The 18,498-nt window shown below is 34.0% G+C and overlaps 1 protein-coding gene across 1 annotated transcript in view; it reads right to left on the bottom strand.

The window, feature by feature from the left end:
• Nucleotides 1-2,242: 2,242 nt before the first annotated feature.
• Nucleotides 2,243-18,498, bottom strand: part of ERGIC2 (ERGIC and golgi 2) — a 42,737-nt gene continuing 26,481 nt past the window's right edge. The window contains exons 9-14 of the mRNA XM_003265653.4: nt 13,794-13,849; nt 12,864-12,962; nt 9,265-9,362; nt 7,118-7,280; nt 5,727-5,809; nt 2,243-5,201 (exon numbers count right to left, since the gene is read on the bottom strand). Of these exons, the coding sequence (XP_003265701.1) occupies nt 5,139-5,201; nt 5,727-5,809; nt 7,118-7,280; nt 9,265-9,362; nt 12,864-12,962; nt 13,794-13,849 (562 nt within the window). The 3' untranslated portion in view covers nt 2,243-5,138. The remainder of the gene's footprint in view (nt 5,202-5,726; nt 5,810-7,117; nt 7,281-9,264; nt 9,363-12,863; nt 12,963-13,793; nt 13,850-18,498) is intronic.

The raw sequence follows: 18,498 nt of genomic DNA, 5'->3' as shown, positions 1-18,498 counted from the left end.
GGAAAAGAGGATGGAAAGTACAAAGAAAAGGTACCTATGTTTCAAAAGTTTTGGCAATCCCTATATTCTCTACCCACAAGATACCTGATACAGTATCAAGTATTACAGAGTTGAAGAGTCACTGCCTGAGGCAACTAATACTAGAAAAAGTTAAGGCAAATGGGCACACAATTCAGAAAAACACTTCTTGCGATTTTCAACTAACTAACATCATTACTTCCATTTAACACCTCATGTAATTAACTTAGTATCTCAGGGTAAAGAGACTGGTCTAATAATGCCCAAATAGCATGTTAACTTACAATAAACAAACAATTAAAGTAGATCAGCCTAGTTTCCAAAAACATCAATAATTTTCAAAGTTTACAAGAATCACTTGTAAATTTCCACATGGCTACTTTTCTAGAACTGCTATTCTAATAATGTCTGGGATCATAATCATTACTTATAGTAAGAAGTAACGAATTCTCATATGCCCACATAAAGGTGTGGAAAAATGCTCACTGCCTAGATCACTTAAAAAAAATCTTTTTTTTTTTTTTGTAATTAACTAAGACTAGTAATTGCTGGTTTTCAGATGTAACTGGTTTGAGAGACAGTAGTGCCCCGCAAAATGGAGATACTACTGTGGCATAGGATGCTTGAGTTTAAATAGCCAGAAACACCTTTTCCGATACACACATATTTTAGATGTGTCCCTACTTTATTTGAAATACTGATTCCAACCGGGAACTGCAAAAGGGATAGGAGATGTGATACGGCAATTTGGGTCAATTCCAGAAAAATACCTTAAAGAAAGTAAATGTAGGTACAGTATAAGAAATCACCAAATTGATTTACATAACTGCTTGAAAACAAAATACAAAGCATTTATTAGTTATAAGCTGTTGTTGGTCTGCTTTAGTATATAGCTTTCACTAATGTATACTTTTCCTCATGCTTTCTCATCCTTAAGTTTTTCCTTATTAAAATAGTATAAAACGAGTTATATTTGGAAAAGTTAACCTAACTCCTTTTGTGAAACACAAAATATTTGGAGTTGCCAAAACTATTTAAATGTTTCACTGCTTGTAATCTTGTTTGTAGTCAACTGTTCACATATTTATACACATAATTTTGAGTCAACTACTCAATTTTCACTTTTTCATCTTTAATATGAGAAATATAAAATAAACCCTGTATCATATAGCAATTTAGCTCCATCTGGAAGAAAAGCAAATGTAACCATGTGATATTTTAAAAGTCCTGTAGCTTTCCTATGAGAAAAAAGTTTAAATATGGGAACTGAGGCTTATTTGGGGGTACATGATTTTAATTTTCTCCTAGTATTAAAAAGACAAAAAAATGCTTCATAATTTGTCATTTATTGAGTCTTAATGTTTATGCCTGCAACACTAAATATTTTATGTTCTCTTTTCTTTCAAGACAAAAAAAATCCAAGGCAGTCTGTTTTCTCCTCTTAAATGTAAAGTGATTTCATCAGTAATTTCAGAAAGTAGAAAAAAACTATGCTTTGATTGCATCATCACAATATAGGGGGATACATGGATCTTGATCCAGGCATTTTACCATAAGGCAGTAAACAACTGGTGACCTCTCTATTTTGATAGTGTTGAAAAAGAGCTACCACCTTGGCTTGCTGAAGGTTTGCTAGAGCTCACAACAGGAAAAGTACTAGCTTAAAAGGCATGCTGAGATTTTAAAGGTCCTAAGGCTCAGGTTTAAGTAACTTTTGAACAATCAAAAATAGGCATCTTGAATTCAAGTGCAAGCTCTGAATTTTCAAGGAGTTTCATATTAAATTACTTTTTGGTACTTGAATTACTCAGGACATAGATGGAATGCACAGTGTATCTCTCTTACACTATTAAAAAATTAGATCTGTCCGAGTGCAGTGGCTCATGCCTGTAATCCCAGCACTTTGGGAGGCCAAGGTGGGCAGCTCATGAGGTCGGGAGATTGAGACCATCCTGGCTAACACAGTGAAACCCTGTCTCTACTAAAAATACAAAAAAGTTAGCTGGGCTTGGTGGTACGCACCTGTAGTCCCAGCTACTCGAGAGGCTGAGGCAGGAGAATCACTTGAACCTGGGAGGTGGAGGTTGCAGTGAGCTGAGATTGCACCACTGCACTCCAGCCTAGGTGACAGAGCGAGACTCAGTTTCAAAAAAAAAAAAATTAGATCTTAGTCATTCCTTCATGAATTCCAAAATTAAGATTGTATTAAACACTGTAAATCTTGTTTGCATTAGTAAATTTTTAATTGTAAAAGTTCAATGCTATCATAAATATATATGAGAAAAGTGTGATATTAATCATCTAACTTGAGAACTAGAAGTAATTTGGGTGCCAGGTGCAGAGGCTCGTGCCTATAATTCCAGCAATGCAGGAGACTAAGGTGGGAGGATTACTTGAGTCTGGGAGTTGGAGTCCAGCTTGAGAAACACAGCAAGACACTATCTATATAAATGAAAAAGAATTAGCCAGGTTTGTTGTTGCATGGCTGTAGTCCTACCTATTCAGCAGATTGAAGCAGGAGGATTGCTTGAACCCAGGAGTTCGAGGATGCAGTGAGTTATGATCGTGCCACTGCACTTCAGCCTGGGCAACAGTGCGAGACCCCATCTCTTAGAAAAAAAAAGAGAGAAAGGGAATTTTGCAATACTAAGTTAAGCTTTTCCTAAGAGGTAGTCTGAAGTGTACAAATACTGCAGTAGGGAATTATTCACCAATTCAATCTTCTTTATAGGTCAATGTATGCAAACACAGTATTTAAAAATCCATTTCATATAATTTGAGATCTCAGACTTTTAAATATGTAGTCTGGAATATAAATATATAGATATTATGAATATTCTTGTAAAACAAAAAGGAGAATTGGGTAACAAAGTAGAGTATCCTGGCTGGAAGCACCTCCAGGCATAGGGAAAGTTGCATAACAGGTAGGTGAGTAAAGTGCTCTCTGCAATAGAAAAGAATCACTTGGTGAGGCCAAAACTCCTAACAAATCCTAAAATGCAGGTAAACTTCATCATCCAAAGGGCTGATCGGAATTTTAATAGTTCCACTGCCAAAAATCTGACTCCATTTGAGGAGTTTCAGATGGAAGCCTTTAACCTTTAAAATGGAAATCAAAGGCAAAGCAGAATTTTGCTTTAAAGAAATTCTTTTCATAGGAGATAAATTTCATTAAAATTTTAATATGGTATTTGGAAAATATGAAAACAATTAAAAATCATATATAAGTATCAAAATAATTTTTAAAATCCTTTTTAAAGGTACTAAACTGTTCTAATCCTAAATGAAAGAAAATAATCCTAAATCAATATTGTTTTCCCTCCCATTTAGAAAAAGCCTTGAAACTCGATTGAATTTTCTTACAAGCATACTTAAAGGACCAACAATCAGTCTACGATTCTAATTCTTTCCTATTAAAATTCCTGTTGATAGATGTTCTGTTAGTTTATAGCCAAACTTTGTTGGAAATAATCTGAAGAAAAAAAAATCAAAACCTAGAGAAGGCTCATTCACTATTCAGAATTTTCTGGATTTAAAAATCTTTCATAGTATGTTATATCACTTATTTTCATCAGTTAACTTCATGGCTCTTAATGATATATTTTTTAAAGTGATGCTTCTGTTATTTTCTGCAAAACGCCATTCTGCATAAACTTCAGTGCAAAATAGACCCATCACTATTTCTCCTTCTCTCCATTATATTGTTTATCCTGTTTTCATAAATTTATCTTTAAAAAAATCCATTTGAAAAACTGTTACCTGTGATATCCTATTTTCTAAAAGCACTATTTTAAATCTAGTTTTTCAGTCTTGTTATTTACCTGGAATTCTGTTTCCCCATTTCCTTAAATGATTTAAACTTTGGGGACTGGCTGATGATTCTTCTACTGTCATTCAATACTACAAAAGGAAAACTGATATTGGTACACATATTCCAAATACAGCGTTTAACAGTACCTGTGTGATAGCTCCCTCTCACTATTTTTAATCTTTTAAAATCTGAAGATTTAGAACCAATCCTTAAATAGTAAGAAAGTTAGAACACAATCTAATACAGAATCAATCATATTCAGGACACCCTGAATGCAAATACTTCATAATACAGTTTTACAGTTTAATGGACAATGTTTAACATGGCACCTCTCAAATCTGATATATCTTGTGGTGCTTACAATTTGCCTTACACTTTCATTTAAAGTTACCCTGTTCTCCACTCACCGCATGTATAAAATATCCTATTTTTCTCTTAATGTTTTACAAACCGGTAATTTTCACTATCAGTAGCGGATCTTTTTATAACACACCCTATGTTCCCCAAAATATACCAATAATATAATGATTAGATTAAAAAACTTGGCATCTTTTTAAAAAAAATGTGCTTTCTTTTCCGTGTATAAGATTCTACTACACCATTTGTGAATGACACCTTAGTTACGTAACACCTACATACTTGCCCCTGTGAGAATTTACCTTAGTCTTCTAAGACTCTGTCTTCAGCAGTTAGATAAGTCAATAACCAGAGTTCAAAGTAGTTACTTTTTAAGACCAAATTATTGGATAACTGGTCTTGTCAATATGGCTTAACATTAATATGGCTATAACATAGGGACTAGTCCCTGTTTTTTTTTTTTTATTAACAATGTGACCTGATCACAATTCTTTAAAGTCTAGACTAGTTTTCCGTATGTTTTCCACATTTTATTCTGACATCATATCTTTTAAAAACAAAAGGATGCGAACATTTGCACTTCTCAATGTTTTTTTTTTTTTTCCCATAGATGTAGTTTCACTTATTTCCTTCAGGCTTTTTATCAGCAAGAAGCAATGTCTGATTTTGATACCACCTATTTGCTGTGAAAATATAAGAAGGCATCATCTTCAAAGCAACACTCCAGTTGGGCTTCTTCACTGTTTAGCTGCATAATTTCTTCTAGGACATTTGTAACAGACACAACGTACATAGAATTTCAGTTTGGGTTTTTTTATCCTTTTTTTCTTTCTTAAAATAAGTATGTTTTCTGCTTATTTGTGTTTTCTTTGAATATATTGCACAATATTTTATTATTAAAAAAAGGTTTTATGTCTCAGGCAAAAAGTTTTTCTCCTTCACTCGGGAGGTGTTAATGTGTATTATTTTCTAAAAGAGGTAAATGGTTGTCTGTGTGGCCATCCTCAAAAGGAACCTAAGGAGAAAAGGAGGGGAAAAAAAAGACCAAAGAATTAGTTTTATTCCTTATACTCTTTCCTCTAAACACAAGGTTTTATTTTGGGCAATCCTTTCTAGTAACCAAAAGCTACTATTTCTCTCTCTCTCTCTCTCTCTCTATCTCTCTATCTCTCTATCTCTCTATCTCTATCTTTTTTGAGGCAGGGTCTGCTCTGTCACCCAGGCTGGAGTGCAGTGGTACGATCATAGCTCACAACAACCTCAACTTCCTGGGCTCCAGTGATTCTCCCACTTTGGCCTCCCAAGTAGCTGGGAATACAGGCTTGCACCACCTTGCCTAGCTAATTTTTTCTATCTTTTGTAGAAATGGGGCTCTCACGATGTTGCCTTGACTGGTCTCAAACTCCTGGGCTCAAGTGATCCTCCCACCTTGGCCTCCCAAAGTCTTGGGATTACAGGTGTGAGCCACTGTGACTGGCCCATAGACTTAACAACGATTCTAAGACTTAGAGATCAGCACCATGGGTACTACACCACTTACAGAATTGACAGGTTTATAGGATCCAAGTCTGAAACGACAGCAGATTATTTCAACTATAAATTTTCCAATTCCATGTAACATGCCTGTAATAAACAATAAGTTTATGCTTTTACTTATTGCCTAAACTGTTATTTAAGAATAAATAACTATAATGGAATAGATTATGGAAGAAAAGAAAGCAGTTTGCATTATTCACTTCTATGGTTAAAAATAATCAAGAAAGGTTTTAAAACAAATGGATTTCTTTTCAAAATCACAAGGCCACATAATTCATGATCTGAGCACAATCTTTTTTTTTTTTTTTTTTGAGACGTCTCGCTCTGTTGCCCAGGCTGGAGTGCAGTGGTGCAATCTTGGCTCACTGCAACCTCCACCTCCCAGCTCAAGCAATTCTTGTGCTTCAGCCTCCCAATTAGCTGGGATTACAGGCATGTGCCACCACGCCCAACTAATTTTTTATATTTTCAGTAGAGATGGGGTTTAGCCATGTTGGCCAGGCTGATCTGGAACTCCTGGCCTCAAGTTGATCCGCCAGCCTTGGCCTCCCAAAGTGTTGGGATTATAGGCATGAGCCACTGCACCTGGCCCAAACACAATCTTTTCAAGGTTTTCCCACACCAATACAATTTTGGAAAATAAATGATGTCAACAACACAAATTTAAATAGATTGAAATGAAGCACTAACAAAGAATTTGGAAAGAAAAGCTATTCATTCATTTAAAAATATGATTCTAAGTATAATAAACTACCCAGCTCCATCTAATACTGAATAAGGACTGAAGATGAAAATAGAATTGTTTCCTTTTTCTCTATTGTACTTAACTCCCAATTTTCATCATTACAATTCAACAAATAATCTTAGCGAATTCCAGGATCTCAGGACAAAAATCATAAACATGTTACTGATTACAAATCTAGTTTCATGTATTGCATAATTCAAAGTACTATAACATATGATTTTACATACTGCACAGTTAAAAATGCCTTAAATGCCTTCTAGGCATTTTCATATTTAATCCTATAGCACACGTGCACATTAGATATTATTATTGCTATTTTTACTGATTAGAAAACCTCAAAAAATGCAGGTGATCTATTCCAAGCTACCACCAAGTAAATGGCAGAACTTACATTCAATTCGACTTCAGTCTGATGTTAACACCCAGGATCTTTCCAACTCACAATTATATAATCTACCTTACATCATTGAATACAATGAAATTAGTTATGTTTACTGGGTAGTCAATATAATTTTGGATTTTGTAATTAAAGCAAAAGCTATTTAAATGCCAAAACATGAAAATCTGTATACTTCTTGCCCCTTTGAGAAGAAGCAACTTAAGTATAAGCAACACTTTTAGAAATTAGACAAAAAGAAATGGTTGTTAACCTGTTGTTGAAAAGATTCCTCCAACAATACCACAGAGTCTTACAAAAAACTGCCAGAATGGCATGTGCTCCTCAGTAACTGTCACCATAAGAGAACTGAGATCGTATTTCATAAATATCCCAGAGACTCCATGGCTGCCTGCAGCATGGTTAATGATACGTTCCTAAAAGGGAGGCAAAAGGAAGGGGAGAAATAGGAGGAAGAGAGAAACAGAATTCATGTCATCTGGTTACTTACATACATTCAATATTAAGCCCTGAAGCCCTACTGTAAGAGGAGGACATCCACATTTCCTTATGAACTGTCCTACTAGACTAAGCTCTTCAGAGACAAATTATTTTGCATTCTTTGTGTGGTTAGCTTTTGAAACTGTCGAAAGAGCAGAATCATTCTTATTTTCTCAAAAAGGTCACCTTAGATACAAGTTTTCTACTGAGCTCAAGAGCTTACAAATGTATGGCATGTTCCTCACGCTATGACTAAACTGCAAGCTTTAGGAATACAAATAATGAAGTTAACTACTACCAAGGGAAATTAAAACAGTTTTATGTAGAGCATTACAAAACCCTTTCCCTATTACTAGCACAATACAGCCTTATAAGCCAGCTGATCAAATTTCCAATAAAGTGACTACGTCTTAAAGCTCTAAAATGCTCAATATCATGCTGAGTTATAAATATATTGTCACTACCTATAAGGGTATAAACTGTTTTAGGGATCAGGGTATATACATAATGAAAGACTAATAATGATTCACTTTGGATTCCAGGACTAATGAATGTCAGCCCTCTCCCTCCCACCCCCTATCCTGTACTTCACCAACCCCAGTTACTCCATTCTTTTTTAAGTTAAAAAACTATTTTAGTCACCCTATCAGTATAAACACATCCTTCAACAGTCAAATGCCCTAGGATTCTATTACATATATATTTTTGGTTTCGTTATTTTAAAAATATATCCTGGAGATATTTTCATATCAGTATATAGAGATCCTTCTCATTTGATTTTTAACAATTGCATCTTCCTCCAGTGTGTAGATGTACCATCTGGGTTGTTTCTAATCTTCTACTATTACAGATAACAATGCAATGAATAGCCTGAAACACACATTTTTATATTTTTGCCCACCATATCTTTGGAATAGCTTTCTCGAAGTGCAATTGCTGAGTCAAAGGGTAAATGCATAGGTCCTTTTGCAGATACTGCTAAACTACGTTCCATAAAGATTATGCCACTTTGCATCCCCATAGCACTGCATGTTTGCCTATTTTCCCCAAAGTCTTGTCAACTGTATGTATTGCCTTGAGGTGTTTGCCAATCTTACAGGTGAGAAATGGAATCTCCCTACTCCTTAAAGAAATGTTGAAAAGCACAATATGTTCTTGTATAAACTTTACCTAGTTTCTTTGTATGAGTGTATACACACACATACTTATACATATATATGCAGTTATATGAACTTGTACTTTCTCCCAAGCCAAGTGAAAAGCTATAGACACATGACACTTCACCCCTAAAAACTTCAATACTTAATCTCATAAGAACAAAAAAAAAATCGCACAATTATTGAGGGCATGGTCATCATGAGTTATAAGGCTAGTAAAAAAAAACACTATATAAAGGAAAGCAAAATTTTTAAAGCATTTAAATTTTGCCTTAGAATTCTTCTGGATACAAGTGTTTGAATAGTCACCATAGGAAGGCAAACCCTCTAAATTTGCTATCTAATCCATGATAACCATGTATGCCCAGAGAAGGTAGTACATTTATTAATAAATAAATAACAGAATTCAGAGAATCTGCTGCCAGATCAAGAACTGCTTATATCAATTTATGAGAAAACATTTACAAAATTAAGACATTAAGAATAAAATAAGGCCATCACAATTTAACAATTTTAAATCTTAATGCAATAGAAAACATTTCAGATTTTTTAATATATACTTTTATTGCTTTAGAATATACTAATATTCATTTCTGATATATTTCTGATTTAAAATAAAATGTTAATTCATTTCAAAACTTCCACAGATTTTTAAATGAGGGAAGACACCAAGTAAAACACCATCTTATTTTGTAGCCAGGAAACTTTAAAATGCTTTTTTAAAAAAATCACCAAATTATTTTACCGGTTGGATTCAACTTACCCTTTCTGTCACAGAAAACTGATGGGTGTCTGCTGATATTTTGTATGTATGTAGTTTTGTTGGCACAACTGTAATAAAATATTGGAACATCTGGTTGTCTAGAATACAAAAAATACTTTTTATCAATTCAGCAGCAACAAAACTACTGCCAAATATATTCTTCTATTAAATATATTTAATCTGAAATTTAGCTGGATGTGGTGGCTCACACCTGTAATCTCAGCACTTTGGGAGGCTGAGGAAGGAGGATTGCTTGAGTCTGGGAGTTTGAGACCAGTCTGGTCAAGACAGCCAGACCCTGTCTCTACAAAAAATTTAAAAATTAGCTGGGCATGGTGGTATGCACCTGTGGGTCCCAGCTATTCAGGAGGCTGAGGTAAGGAGGATAATATGAGCCCAGGAAGTCAAGGCTGCAGTGAGCCATGATTGTGCTACTGCACTGCAGCCTGGGCAATAGAGCAAGAACCTATCTCAAACCAATAAAAAATAAAAACATTTAATCAGAAATGTAATGTTACATACAACTTAATGTCTAACAAAAAAAATTTTTAAAAGAACCAATGAAAGCACATATTTATACTCAGTAAAACAAGTTCTCAGTAAGCATAAGATGGGCAACACAGATGTTTAAAAAAATGAACTGGTGACTTAAATATTCCTTATAATCATTAACATCCTTTTATCAAATATGAAAAAGTAGCATTTTTCTTTTTCCTTTTTTTTTGAGATAGGGTCTCACTCCATCACCCAGGCTGGAGTGCAGCGGCGCAATCACGGCTCACTGCAGCCTTGACTTCCTGGGCTCCAGCAATCCTCCTGCCTCAGCCTCCTGCGTAGCTGGGACTACAATGCACACCACCAAGCCCAACTAAATTTTTTTCATTTTTAGTAGAGACAGGGTTTTGCCATGTCGCCCAGGATGGTCTCAAACTCCTGGACTCAAGCGATCCTCCTGCCTCAGTCTCCCAAAGCGCTGGGATTATAGGTGTGAGCCACTGCGTCCGGCCAGCATTTCTATAGTACAGAAACTAAGAATGAAATAAAATTATAAGAGAGTAACCACCACAAGACACATTTTCAGTTTCTACTAATATCTTAAGATATATACACTAAACCAAAATCAAATTAGCTAGCCTTTGAATAAATACAAGGAACTGATATTACAGTCGGAAGAAAACTAAAGAAACTACTCAATGATGGCCTGGGGTTACTGTGTAATCAAAAGGATCATTTTTATATAGTCATTAGGCATCTCTACGTTTGACACAAGTTTTAAATACCAGAATATTACCAATTGCTAATTAACTGTAAACAATTACCCATTCACATAATATAAAATATGTTAATTCTCTAGGTCTAGAGAATTCTCTAGAAAAATTATAATTAGATACACCTATCCATAGGTTCAACTAGAGAAGTAAGTAAATGTTTTTATTATCCTTTTGTTAGAGATGAAGCAACTCAAGTACAGGGATGTTAAGAAACAGGCCAAAGTCCAAGTTATTAAGTGGCAGAGTGAGAACTTGAACCCAGGCAGTTTCACTCAAGGGGAACATGGTCTTAAATTTAAGCAGAAAAAATTCTCCCAGAGTTAAATAGAAGCTTGCACCCCTTTGTACGTAAAAAGAGTAAAAGCCTTGACCTTCCTCTCCACTTCTCTCTCACTCATGGAAGGAATGATTCATCTGCAAAAAGTAATCATGTGTGGCTAAGCCACTTAACTAGATAGTATAGGCATTCTCTCTCTTAAACAGCTCTGTCTTCAAGACATACATATCCACCTCTCTACCATTAGGAAAGTGAGCCATCCCTGCCATTTGAGAAGTTGGCAGGGTAGGAGGAGTATGGAGTTAGGTTATCCAGTTTGTGGCAGCACATATAGGTTGTTTTATTTCTACCAGCTTCATTAATAATAAAGCTGCCTGCAATGCTCTCAAAAAGATAATCGCTTAGCTCACTTATTGACTTCACTCAAGTTTTTTTCAAATACCACGGCCTCTTCCATGCCCTTTCTCGTATCATAGGCAATCTCGTTTATTTTGTTCAGAGCCATTTGCCCTAACACTTATTACCTAAAGATCTAATTCCCTATAGGAATATGTGCTCTATGAGCGGCGGGGACTATGTCTATCTTGTTTATCCAAATCTGTACTGCATTAAAGATGTTAATTGTTAAGTAACTCCTGCAACACTTCTGGAGAACATCAGGAAAGGGATAGTTACCTGACACAGCAGATATGTAATGCTGGTTTTTTTTCTTTTTGGAAAAAGAGGCTGAATAAAACATATATTATGAAGGAGAAAAGTATACAAACTGCTTTAAAGCTGTGAATAACCTGATGATACTCACCTAACGGCATTTCAGAATATGACTCAAAATACCTTAGTTTCTCTGAATTTATAAAGTACACTTAAAAACAGCTTTTTGAAAATTAACTTGTTTATATTTAGAAGAGCTTCTGTACAAAAATTTGTAGTTCATTTTAGCATCTTGAAACAAAGCACCAACCAGTATGTTTCCAAATGAGCATCTCTCAGGTAACATGCAATGTATTTCAGAGGAGAATTAACATATGCTTAGATTACAGATTAGATTATACTGACTAAAGCTTATAAATCTCAAAATGTTTCCATCCACACATTTCTAAATTTAGTACACTCAGGTTTCCTGAAGTGAAACATTCCCACATGAACATAAAATATTCATGAATGTAAATCAATATTCTAAATTCTAAACATCTTTAATATATGATTATAACACTGCTAAAGAGTAAAGAATATGAATAAATCTGAATAGGATATTAATAAATCTACCTAAATTAATAAAAAACTAAATCCTTAGTTATAATTTTATAAAGGATAGAATTCCTACTAGCTGAATAAGCTTCAGAAGTCCTTAAGATGTCCAATAGCTGGAACATGGTATATAATATGATTATTTTAGAAAGAGGCAATCAAAAACCTGCAGAAAACATGAGAACAGACTACTTTCTAAAAAACTAAGAAAATGATCTTTCCATATTTGGACAGACTTGATACTTTAAATGGAGCAGAAGGTTAAAAAGAACGTTTTAAAAAGGTTATCTGTGCTATAATGTACTCCTTCTATGTTAATAACCAAACCATTCCAGAATAACTAGGTTTCTGGTGTTTGTAAAATTCTCCAGAGAGGTTTCTAAAATGATATATATGCATTTTAAAACTTTGAACCCTATATTATACAAAGAAGAAAATTCTTCTCACAATGTTGAACCTTTTTTTCATTCTTATTCTTTCTTTGGTGAATACAAAAAAGTGCAGTTATGCCCTATTAATGTATTAACCTTTCATCTATTTCTACTGTTTAAATTGAACTCCTTCTGCCTTTTAACTCCTTCACCTTTTAACTCGAATTTCTTTATTCTGTTCTATGGCTCCTTTTTGAATATTCAAATTTCATCCACTACTAGGACAAATTCTCTCCACAAACATCTCACTCACCAACCACTTAAAGATTATCTTTACACAGTAGCTGGGAAGACACTAAAAATGTATGAGTACTCAGGTTATAAGCAAAATTTTCTACATGTAAAATCCAACAGTAATTATTAAATACTTACGATCTATAGCAATTTTTTCAGTTCCATCTAAAGGATTAATAATTGCTGGAACAAGCTCTCCAAAAGACAAATGATCTATTCTATGAGAAAAATTGTAAGCTAAAAGGCAAAAAATAAAAACAACTTAGCAGAGAAATTATATTATTCAAAATTATATGTTACAGACTGGTTTACATTCTTATCTATTCTCAAATGAAAATGTTTAAAATCTGCAAGGATAATAATACAGTATTTTAAGCCACATTACTTTGAGAAAAATAAATGTAAATATATGCGAATTAAATGTATAAAATAAATTCTGACAAAATGCTATATCTCAAATTTTATAATTATATACAATTTAATGTCTAGAAAATATTAATATAATAATGAAAGCCAAAAATACTCATCTTTCCTTTTCCAAATCATCATATAGTAACAGGACTGTATTGTTAGAATTGGAATGATGGCCATGTAGCCATATAATAAAACTTATCAGATATATTTTTAATACACTATTGCTAAATGTGACCAAACTAATTTTCTGTGGAATCCATTACTTGTTTTGTCCTCTAAAGCAGACTTTAAGAACTTAAGTCTTATGACAATCATGATACCAAATTAACCTGAATACTTTATACATGTCTATACATCCATATTTCAGTTTGCAAATTGAAATAAACTGCAAATATATTCTTTTCATTATCCCTAAAAATTAGCGGAAATGTGTACAAAGTTATAGAAAGTACACTAGGCTTTCCTCCTTAACCTCAGCAACTCTGAGCCATGACCAAATACAAATGCAGACTAAAGTAAATCAATTTAAAAATTTATTTTTTCCTTTGGATGAATATGTTTTCAAAACGGCTCACTTTCAACTACACTGCATCTGCACTTTTAAATATTTTTTTCAAGTACATATTTACTGAAAAAAAGTCAGAAACTGCCTACATTCATGGTTGACAAGTGCTGCCAAATGTGCATGACCACGAGGATGTGGAATTGCCCTGAAAGAAGAAAAAACAATATTAAAGTAGTACCATTTATATGTATAATTAATTAAAATCAGAAACTGGATCTTCCCTAAGTTATATAATTTTTCTTAGTACAAAATAACATAAGAATGCATTTGGCCTACTGACTGAGCAGACAAGTCTACTCATCTCAGCAATGCAATCAACTGCTGGAGGTTGGCAAACATTTTTGGCAAAGAGCCAGATAGTAAATGCTTTAGGCTTTGTGGACCATGATGCAAAATCAAGTATATTATGTAGTTACATAATGAGAAAAAGCACATTTTCACAAACTTTTCATTGATATAATAGTAATGGGTCCTTTTTTTGGTAATACAACTGTTTTGCAGGGAGATTACACTTTGTTTAATTGGGGTTTGGAATGTTCTCTATTTTCCAAACTGACCGTAAATCTTTAACTGATGATGATGATCTATAATGAAATTTTAAGTATTTCATCTTTGAAAATATTAATCCATGAGTATGTGTTGAGCATATTCATTGCTTGAAAGACACTTATAGAATTCCAGTAGATTCTTCTCCTGACACTTATTTACCTATAAACATGTTATTATATTGCAGATTAATAACTTCCAATCTAAATTAAAGCAAAATTTCCTCAATTGCGCAGTGAAATGAATTTGAAACATGGAAATTTCCTTTGTATTTGCATCAATGTCTGAAGTTCTGGAACTACAGTTTGAAAGGTCAGAAAATATATTCAAGTATGAGAATGAGTCTAGATCCTTGCTTCAACTTTTGACAGCAAACGCTATCAAGGCATGAAAAGTAAAAGAAACCACTCAAAATCACTAGTCATTGAAACAACTATACTACAATAATAAATTTCATAAACATTGGTTTTGCCTTATACTTTTAGGCTAAATTCATTAAACATTATTAAGTCTGCATGAAACTTAATTTCCAAAAATATTCATTGCTCAATAATTGCAACTGATGGAAGTTTTCTCATTCAGAAAAAATCCAATCTTGGCACTGAGCTCAAAAAATGTACTGCTAAGCCATCAAACTGCTATGTAGTAGCGCAAGATGGAATATTCAGTTTCTATATCTGACAAAAAAAAAAACCATGGAAATGTCAATATTTAGGTCCAGCAGAGCAAATGAAGTTTACCACTGACACACCAGTTTAAAATACAAAATCAATTCAAATATTTTCTGCAAAGTACTACTGATGATACAATGGATAACAATAGGCATTAAACACTACATTTTCACAAGGTTTGAAATGCATCCAAGTAGGCCTTTTTCTGCTCCACACACCATCATCAGTTATAATACATTTGTAACATATACCAGATTCCACTTTAGGATGTACTGAATTTGTGTTCTCTCAACTTCTATAAAAATATTCTTGCCTACAGTTGTTGTTGAAAGCAGGCGATTCATAGATAGTAATTCTTCAATCACTTCAAATTCAGCATTGATTCCTCGAATAAACAATAAGCAATTCTAGTAACATCTGTCCACTCATCAAGAGTTTAGGAACTACTCAAAATCTCCTGGCTTGTTTTTTAACTGGCTATTAGATACTGCTCTCAATGTCCTCATCTACTGGAACACTCTTCTTGAAGAAGGCTAGTCATCTAATTGTCTAAAGCAAATTTATTTTTTCTGGAGTCATTTCTTTAGCTCTGGCAGTCAAACATTGCTTCACAGACTTATCAATACTTGGATGGCTTTCCTTACTTGCTAAACAATGAGGCACTTAAAGATTACAGCTACATTTTCACGTTTTATGATAAAATTCTACAGTGTTTGGATATTCCATTTTTAATTTTCTAATTTTTCTGACCATTGCTTTTTTATAGGTTGGTAATATTGTGATGAATGCTCAATCTGGCACCATCAACATATACTATATTCTTTTTAGCATAATTAAATAGTGTCATTGCTTAATACGCAGGATGTTCTGCATCCAAATTTGATCAAATAATCCATAGTACACCGTGCTTTCAAAATGCAACATTTGGGCCGGGCGCGGTGGCTCACGCTTGTAATCCCAGCACTTTGGGAGGCTGAGGCGGGCGGATCGCGAGGTCAGGAGATCGAGACCACAGTGAAACCCCGTCTCTACTAAAAATACAAAAAATTAGCCGGGCGTGGTGGCGGGCGCCTGTAGCCCCAGCTACTCGGAGAGGCTGAGGCAGGAGAATGGCGTGAACCCGGGAGGCGGAGCTTGCAGTGGGCCGAGATCGTGCCACTGCACTCCAGCCTGGGTGACACAGCGAGACTCCGTCTCAAAAAAAAAAAGCAACATTTGAAGTCCATATTTCTTTTTTTTAACACAGTAATACAATAAATAAATAAAATGTTGCAGGACAGGAATACACACAGCACTTTTAATGCTGTCAAATTATAACTGCATCACTACAATTCATAATACACCAAAGTACAAAGTAATGAGACAGTCATATATGGTCTCTGCCAGAATTACTCAACTGTGGTACTGTAATAAAAAAAAGCAGCCACATATAAACAAATGAGCATGGCTATATGCCAATAAAACTTTATTTTTGGACACGAATTTAAATTTCATGTATTTCTCATGTATTATATTACTCCCCTTCTGATTTATTTTCAAATATTTAAAAAATATTTGAAAAAAATTTAAAACTGTACTCCAGCCTGAGCAACAGAGCGAGACTCTGTCTCAAAAAAATAAACAAGCAAATAAATAAATAAAATCTAAAAAATAAAAATTTAAAAGCCCTTCTTAGCTCATGAGCCATACAAAAACAGGTAGTAGGCTGGATTTGGTATATAAGCTGTAGTTTGCCTACCACTGCAGTAAACCTTTGTTCTGTTATACACTGTTTTCTTTCAAATTTAACCTGTTCTTTTAGCACCTTTACACTTCTACAAATAAGTATTATCCTTCCCTGTTCCTGATTAAAAAAAATAAAAAAATCACCTTGAAGATCTCCTTTACCACAATCCTGCTTTACCCAGTTACTAATTCTAGCAATTAACTAAAAAACTGAAAATAGAAACTCTCCATAAAGGAGCCTTCTTTCTTTATAACCAATTAACTGTCTGTCACCATTGTCAAGTTTCAGAATATGCCCTAGTAGGTCTAAACATTGTTTAATTTGTTCTGTGTGTTACCTAGCAAAACACCAGGCACTTTAAAAAAGGCAATACAATGATTAGGGAAATGTATTAACTGACATTCAACATAAAGTATACTAAAACCTTGCTCAATAAAGCATTTCCTGATGCACTAGAATGATTGGTAGTTTGGTCTCGTAAATTCTTCTGTGTTCACAGTCAAGTATATTACCTCAAGCTTACTACTAAAAAGAAAATCTACTGTCATAAATTATTCCTAGCTCCAATCATATTGTCAGTCTAACAGTGTTCCTACTATTATTTTCAAACAAACAAATTCAGAGAAGTTTTTCTGAATAACTAAATTACAATACTACATGTTGAATATCCCTTATCCAAAACGCTTGCGATCAGAAGTTTCGAATTTTAGATTTTAGAATACGTACATTTTATTTGCCAAGGAGGCCTCCCTAATCTGAAATCTGAAACACTCTTAAGCATTTCCTTTGAGCATCATGTTGACAATGCTCAAATTTGGAGTATTTTGAATTCTCCAAATCTGGAGCATTTTGAATTTCAGATTTTCAGATAAGGGATGCTCAGCCTATACATTTTACTTCAATGATCTCTCACCACCCAGGATTTTACTCTGAGAGGAATAGAGAGCTGTTTTAAATAATATTTCCTTCTTCTTTTTTTTTAACAGGTGTGTTCACTTTATGAAATAACAGCATAAGTGAGCATCTTCTTCAAAAAATTAAATTTAAAAATCAAATTAAATCACCCTAATACAGATGACTGTAGTTATCTGACACTTGTTAAAACTCTGCATAGGGAGGATGGATATTCAGCATTTACCTATTTCTTTTCTGGGGTATTTTCTACCCTATCAGACAAGAATCTAGCCTGAATGACTTTCAGTGGAGGAAAAGTTGTTCTGAAAACTGGAGGGGGGTGAAGAGAGGCATTTTGAGTTGTCAGAATTATTGGGAAGGGGTTGCTATTGGGATTTACTGGACAACAGCCACAGAAACAAGGCATCCTGCAATGAAATTGACAGTCTCACACAAAAAAGAATCATTCCAGATTTTGCCTGACTTTCAAATGCTCTAAGAGATACTCATGTACATGAAAAGCCTATTATAATAATCTGAGTCTAGAACTGAACCCCATTTAGCTATATAAAGTTGTAGTTTTAATATACACTAAATTTCCCAGAAAACTAAGGGAAGCTTATATTCTGTTTTGTTTAATATTACAAAGAGGTATTCCTATTTCTGAATATCATCTCATGAACGGAAATGTCACTCATGGTATCTGAGTAGCCAATACATCTGTTTCAGTCTGCATTTGTAGCAATTATACACTTAAAAATTCTACACGTAAGTGGCAAGCATCTGCCTACTTCATTATGTCTTCTTGTGTATTCACGCTCAAGCATATTGAAATACGTACTATGTTACAAATTATGTTCCTTTTATTACTCTTTTATATAACAGTTGAGATTGACATTGTGTCTGAGAGGTAATATGAGTAACCTTCAAAAAGATCAATACTGAACTTGACAAATG

Source organism: Nomascus leucogenys, chromosome 23 (genome assembly GCF_006542625.1).
Source record: "Nomascus leucogenys isolate Asia chromosome 23, Asia_NLE_v1, whole genome shotgun sequence".
In the NCBI taxonomy this organism is placed as follows: Eukaryota; Metazoa; Chordata; class Mammalia; order Primates; family Hylobatidae; genus Nomascus; species Nomascus leucogenys.
The sequence above is the reverse complement of the archived record's forward strand: the minus strand, read 5'-3'. Positions and strand labels throughout refer to the sequence as shown.